We start from the raw sequence: 7,297 nt of genomic DNA, 5'->3' as shown, positions 1-7,297 counted from the left end.
TTGTTTAGAATTTTATTCGAATTATTCACTATTTTTTGGCCTTATCAATACTGAATTAAATCTTGCTTATTGACAACGTTTGGCATGTCCATGGCTCAGGCATAATGCCATTTACAGTAGCCCTAGTCCTTATATAAGTGTGAATGCTATGTCTAACAGTATATTTCCATATTAAAGCCATGCAATTACTTTCAATTAGTGGACTTCAAACATGTTCAACATATTTAGCAAATATGGGATAGGCCTACATTTTGTTATTTTGTTTATTTCGGCTGTTTCACAAACTAGGCTATAATGGACTAACATTCAAATTGGAGTTGATGACAACGCAATACCTAAGACTGTAAATACACAACTTGAAGCAACCACTTATTTTGCCATGGACCATGTTCCGACTGGCCAGTGAGGAGTCAATCCTCAACAGGCCTTCAAATTATTTATTCATCAAAAACCAGCCTTTTTGTGACAACGCCAGCTCCTGCACACATAATTCCCGCTGTGAAATAGCAAAATATTTCTGACACACCCTGGACTATAGCGCTACCTCCAACGCTAAGAGGGTTTATTAAAATAGAACCCAGGAAGTAAAATGCATGTGTTATAAAAATACAATTTCAAAATGCTAATATATGGGCAAGTGCTCAGGTTTCTGCCAGTTGAAAAGGCAGCATCAGTACTGCAGTCAGTATGAATCAGACACACAGACCGATTCAGTGGTTTGGGTCCAGGTCAACCTAGGTAACACCCATTGAGGATCATATTCAACATGCCAAAGCAGTTCTGTGGTTGGACTCCATGGCTGGTTGCCAAGATAATTTGTGTTAGTTGTTGGACTAGCAAGTCGCAACTGCACTCCCAGACACTAGAGGGCTCTCCACTCCTCTCTCTGAGTTTCTTATTCCACTTCCCCAGCTATTCCAGTGCCACCCTTATCACTGGAAACTGCTTAAAGGGAGTGGGGCTTGATTCAACTCACTGAACAAACCTCTTTGGCCTGACACCAATATGTTGAAACGTGGCATGATATTCTTAACAGTTCAGAACATACTGTGGGACTTGAACATTACAGAGATGTTACAGAGCAACGCAGATCCCATGTCTAAATCTGGGTGGTGGCAAAATCTCTCAACCATGGGTATTTCTTCCTCCTGTGAAGAAACACTTCAATGTATTTTATGCTGCAAGAATGTGAGCTCAATCTCTCATTAGTTTGTGCTCTACCTCCCTCTCTCTCACTTTCTTTCACTTGTTTTCACTCTAATTTTCCTCCCCATTCTCCTCTCACTCTCTCTCTTGGTCCTTCTCTCTTTCCCTTGGTTTCACTCTCCTCTACTGCATCCGCTCTCCTAATCTCTCTCTCTCCCTATTCCTCCCTAGAGATTGCATAAAATAGAGCACTTTGGACTAAAACGATGTCAGTCAGTGACCCGATTTCATTCGGCTGTCATTTTCATCATAGGGTGATTCCCCCCACTGCCCATTAACCATCGGCGACATCTGAAGGCGAGAGGGTCAAGCATGTTTATTCCCATCATTCACCTATGACCACTTTACCCCAGAGAGAGATCCCAAAACCAGTTTGCATCTTCATTTCGGGGCCTGTTAGCTGCAGAACACGACAGACACAGAATGACACACATCTATGTATATTACTCTAATGAAGGTGGAACTGCATAAAATATATATTGTACACACACTAATGAAGAACAACCTGCTAGAAAAATGTACATACATACATCTACCCACCCACACTAACACTTATAGGCTTGTATCCGCTAATGAAGACACGCTTGCTATAAGGGGTCACATACAGACACACATACACACACACTTTGGCGCATGCTGTATACATTAACACCTATGAATAAACACCCATTCTACGGACACACACCATGATAAGCTGTCTTGAGGACACTGGGGTCATTAAGCCTGTGAACAGAGTGCACGCTGACTGGCGGTCTAATTAACGTTCGTTGTTCTTCCCCTGAAAGGGCTCGTTATTCTCCGCAGGCCGTCTCACACCGCACCGGCCTTAGCCAGCACTCTGTCTGCCTGACGCTCTTGGGCCTTGTTAAAGATGAACAGACTGTCTTTGTTTGGTCTCTCTGTCAGTCAGAGGCCACTCCATCTCCCTGACAGGAGAGTGGCATTTGTGGGAGGCCATGTGGGCATCATGTCTTACATGGATGATCTGACTCCATTTCATCATACTGTGACTGCTCTCCAGTTCCTGACTTGACTTATTCGTTTTAGCTCCTAGTGGAGCAAAGGGTCTCCACAGTGCATCTCCAGCGAACCCTGTTTTGGAAAGTTTTCTTGGCTTCATCCCAGTTGCTTCCTGCCTTCTCTTCTTCATTGGTCCTTCACCATGTGTTCCTCGGACACCCAACCTTTATTTTGCCCTGTGGGCTCCACAGAGGAAGGCCCTCAAAATTGTCAAAGACTCCAGCCACCCTAGTCATAGACTGTTCTCTCTGCTACCGCACGGCAAGCGATACCGGAGTGCCAAGTCTAGGTCCAAAAGACTTCTCAACAGCTTCTACCCCCAAGCCATAAGACTCCTGAACAGCTAATCATGGCTACCCGGACTATTTGCACTGCCCCCCCACCCCATCCTTTTTACGCTGCTGCTACTCTGTTAAGTATTTATGCATAGTCACTTTAACTCTACCCACATGTACATATTACCTCAACTACCTCAACTAGCCGGTGCCCCCGCACATTGACTCTGCAACGGTACCCCCCTGTATATATAGCCTCCCTACTGTCACTTTATTTTACTTCTGCTCTTTTTTTCTCAACACTTTTTTTGTTGTTGTTTTATTCTTACTTTTTTTGTTTAAAATAAATGCACTGTTGGTTAAGGGCTGTAAGTAAGCATTTCACTGTAATGTCTGCACCTGTTGTATTCGGCGCATGTGACCAATAAAATTTGATTTGATTTGATTTGATTTCCTGAAGAAAACAGCATTCCGTCTTAACTGTTAGCATGATTCACTGTGTTAATGAGGATATCTGGACATTCATATTGATGTTGTCTAAGAGGAGGTCTTTAGTCTGAATGTATTTACCAAGAGCAGGAGAGTCGCAGTGTGTGGTGCAATTATGAGACAAACAGACAGAGGGCCTCTGTCTTGTCACTGGGCCAGAGGCAGAGCAGAGCATCATAGGAGCTGGGAGTTGGCACTGGATCTGAGAAGGGACATTTGGCTGTAGACAGAGAGGGGATCCTGACCTGTTGTTGTTACACACTGATGACCTCATACACTATAAGGTCATAGCTGAGCTACACCAGCCTTACTACAGCTTTCAATTGGAGCAAATACACCAGCTCACTTTATGAAGCAGGATTTACTGTATCCCCAGCCATCCTCATTGTCCTTAAGAGAAGTGGTTATGATGTATACATGTATACGGAATAATAATGTGTTTTCTTCTAAGGAAATAGGTCTGGTAATGGCACTGCTCCAACCACGGCTGCCCACACAAGGGGTTACGAGTCGCCATTCATCAAGCTGATGTTCTGACCTTTATGTTCAGGTCCCCATACACCAGTCTCCTCATAATTTACTTTAATTATGTATTGGATTAACATAAAGGCTTTGTACTGATATTACTTATAATTATCTATTGTACACCAGGGATTTTTGCCCAAGTGTTATTGCAGTGGTATTAATTTGCGCAATACCGTGGAGGGGAATTGGTATGCCATCCAAACTGTCTCTGCCAATAATGCATGTTTGTGTGTGTCTGATTGCATGTGCTACAATATGTCTTTGTGTGTATGATTAGCGTAAAGGGGTACACAGGAAGGGTATTTCGTCATGGTTCTGTAAGTGTGCTTTAGTGTAATATTTGTGTGGTTCCTGTGTGCATCCGAGTGTGATGTGTATTCACGTTTGTCTGTATACAATATGTGATAGGCCTGCATGTGTACTGTACACGTATGCATATATTCACAATCTGTTCATAGGTAGCTTCAGTGTTTTCTCTCTCTCTCTCTCTCTCTCTCTCTCTCTCTCTCTCTCTCTCTCTCTCTCTCTCTCTCTCTGTATGTGTGTTAGATGTGCCTAAGTGCATCTCTATCTGTGGCTGTAGTAGGCACACAGCCACAGTGGAGCTCATCCTCTCTTCGTCTTCAAGACGCCCTTTTTGCAGTGAGGAGAGGAGCTGCAGCCAGTGGCCCCACCTCCTCCGGTTCCCATTGGCCGAGAGGAGCCACCTCCCTCCCCTGCCTCATTGGTATGCAGGCAGTGCAGTGTCAGTGAGGAGAGAGGAAAGAGAGAGCGGTTAGTGCTGTAGGGCAGAGGAGAGCAAGGTTGAGAGTCAGTGAATGAGAGCTGCTGAATCTGCTGTTTGCTTGTTTTGCTGGGCTGCCTCCTATCCACACTGCACTGGCAACACAGAATACCCTGCCAACACCACAGACGCTGCTGATTACCACGCTAGTTAGCCCTGGCGCTAACAGGAGCGCAAGGGGCCACCAGGAATCAAGCTAGCCGGGTTTATCCATCCTTTGAGCAGGGGACGTAGCCGTGTCGTGTAGTGAAGGGGGCTGACGCTACGATTTAGGCTCCTACCCCCCCACCCACCCACCCACCACCACCAGCAGCAGCCCGCTCGCTCCTCCCTATGTCCTTGTCCTCGGCGGCTCCTCTCAACTCCCTGGCCAGTATATGGATAGAAGCTCCCTGTTTCAGCTCATACAAGAGCAGGTAAGCGAGCAAAGCAGCAGCGGTAGGTTTCTATGGTTACCGTCTCCTGCCAGCAGCCAGCCGCACTCTTTCTATCTCGGGATTTTAGGCAAGGGGCAGGGGTGAGAACTGCTGGTATGGGAGGTGGGTAAGAGGGGCATGTGGTATTCTGTTACTTTTTATTTAATTTTTTACTTTAGTTTATTAAGTAAATATTTTCTTAACCAACAATGCAGTTCAAGAAAGAGTTAAGGGCTTGTAAGTAAGCATAACATTTGATTTGATTTAATGAAGGCACACTGGGGTTGAAGGTGTAGTAGACTGACGCTACTGAGGGATTCTCAGGCTATGTGGGGTCATGGTAGAGTAGACCTTAGAAGGTGAGGTCTTCAAATCCAATTGTATTTGTCACATGCGCCGAACACAACAGGTGTAGACTTTACCGTGAAATGCTTACAAGGCCTTAACCAACAATGCAGTAAAAAAAAAAAAAAAAGAGTAAAGAAAATATTTACTAAATAAACTAAAGTAGTAATAAAGAAAATAACACAAAATAACAATAACGAGGCTATATACAGGGGGTACCGGTACCAAGTAAATGTGCGGGGGTACAGGTTAGTTGAGGTAATTTGTACATGTAGGTAGGGGTAAAGTGACTATGCATAGATAATAAACAGCGAGTAGGGGGGGTCAATGCAAATAGTCCCAGTGGCCATTTGATTAATTGTTCAGCAGTCTTATGGCTTGGCGGTAGAAGCTGTTAAAGAGCCTTTTGGACCTAGACTTGGCGCTCCGGTACCGCTTGCCGTGCGGTAGCAGAGAGAACAGTCTATGACTTAGGTGATAGTTTGGGCCTTCCTCTGACACCGCCTAGTATAGAGGTCCTGGATGGCAGGAAGCTTGGCCCCAGGGATGTACTGGGCTGTACGCACTACCCTCTGTAGCGCCTTACGGTCGGATGCCGAGCAGTTGCTATACCAGGCGGTGATGCAATCGGTCAGGATGCTCTCGCTGGTGCAGCTGTATAGCTTTTTGAGGCTCTGGGGACCCATGCCAAGTCTTTTCAGTCTCCTGAGGGGGAAAAGGCGTTGTCGTGCCCTCTTCACGACTTTCTTGGTGTGTTTGGAACATGATAGTTTGTTGGTGATGTGGACACCAAGAAACTTGAAATTCTCGACCCGCTCCACTACAGCCCTGTCGATGTGAATGGGGGCGGGTTCGGCCCTCCTTTTCCTGTAGTCCACGATCATCTCCTTTGTCTTGCTCACGTTGACGGAGAGGTTGTTGTCCTGGCACCACACTGCCAGGTCTGACCTCCTCCCTATAGGCTGTCTCATCGTTGTCGGGGATCAGGCCTACCACCGTTGTGTCGTCAGCAAACGTAATGATGGTGTTGGAGTTGTGCTTGGCCACGCAGTTGTGGGTGAACAGGGAGTACAGGAGGGGACTAAGCACGCACCCCTGAGGGGCCCCCGTGTTCAGGATCAGCGTGGCAGATGTGTTGTTGCCTACCCTTACCACCTGGGGGCGGCCCATCACAAAGTCCAGGATCCAGTTGCAGAGGGAGGTGTTTAGTGCCAGGGTCCATAGCTTAGTGATGAGCTTTGTGGGCACTATGGTGTTGAACACTGAGCTGTAGTCAATGAACAGCATTCTCACATAGGTGTTTATTTTGTCCAGGTGGGAAAGGGCAGTGTGGCGTGCGATTGAGATTGTGTCATCTGTTGGGGCGGTATGCGAATTGGAGTGGGTCTAGGGTTTCCGGGATGATGGTGTTGATGTGAGCCATGATCTTTCAAAGCACTTCATGGTTACCGACGTGAGTGCTACGGGGCGGTAGTCATTTATGCAGGTTACCTTCACTTTCTTGGGCACAGGGACTATGGTGGTCTATTTGAAACATGTAGGTATTACAGACTCGGTCAGGGAGAGGTTGAAAATGTCAGTGAAGACACTTGACAGTTGGTCCACGCATGCTCTGAGTACACGTCCTGGTAATCCATCTGGCACCGCGGCCTTGTGAATGTTGACCTGTTTAAAGGTTTTGCTCACATCGGCTACGGTGAGCTTGATCACACAGTCGTCCGGAACAGCTGGTGCTCTCATGCATGCTTCAGTGTTGCTTGCCTCGAAGCGAGCATAAATGGCATTTATCCCGTCTGGTAGGCTCGTGTCACTGGGCAGCTCACGGCTGGGTTTCCCTTTGTAGGGTGTAATAGTTTGCAAGCCTTGCCACATCCAACGAGCGTCAGAGCCGGTGTAGTAGGATTCAATCTTAGTCCTGTATTGACGTTTGCCTGTTTGATGGTTCGTCTGAAGGCATAGCGGGATTTCTTATAAGCGTCCGGATTAGTGTCCCGCTCCTTGAAAGCAGCAGCTTTAGCCTTTAGCTCGGTGCGGATGTTGCCTGTAATCCATGGCTTCTGGTTGGAATATGTACGTACGGTAACTGTGGGGGCGACGTCGTCGATGCATTTATTGATGAAGCCGGTGACTGAGAACATATTCCAGTCTGTGCTAGCAAAACAGTCCTGTAGCGTAGCATCCGCGTGGTACTTCCTGCTTTAGTTTTTGCTTGTAAGCAGGAATCAGGAGGATAGAAT

General features: G+C 46.5%; 1 protein-coding gene across 2 annotated transcripts in view; it reads left to right on the top strand.

Moving 5' to 3' along the window:
• The first annotated feature begins 4,595 nt into the window (after positions 1 to 4,595).
• LOC121547214 (rhomboid-related protein 1-like) overlaps positions 4,596 to 7,297 on the top strand; it is a 63,052-nt gene continuing 60,350 nt past the window's right edge. Inside the window, exon 1 of one of the 2 annotated variants that reach the window (XM_041858368.2) lies at positions 4,596 to 4,715. In XM_041858368.2, the coding sequence (XP_041714302.1) occupies positions 4,677 to 4,715 (39 nt within the window). In that variant the 5' untranslated portion in view covers positions 4,596 to 4,676. Of the gene's footprint in view, positions 4,716 to 4,758; positions 4,839 to 7,297 lie in introns of those variants that run through there. The other variant, XM_045209800.1, reaches the window with a different exon arrangement.

The sequence above is a fragment of the Coregonus clupeaformis genome, chromosome 31, assembly GCF_020615455.1.
Source record: "Coregonus clupeaformis isolate EN_2021a chromosome 31, ASM2061545v1, whole genome shotgun sequence".
NCBI classification, from domain to species: Eukaryota; Metazoa; Chordata; class Actinopteri; order Salmoniformes; family Salmonidae; genus Coregonus; species Coregonus clupeaformis.
The sequence above is the reverse complement of the archived record's forward strand: the minus strand, read 5'-3'. Positions and strand labels throughout refer to the sequence as shown.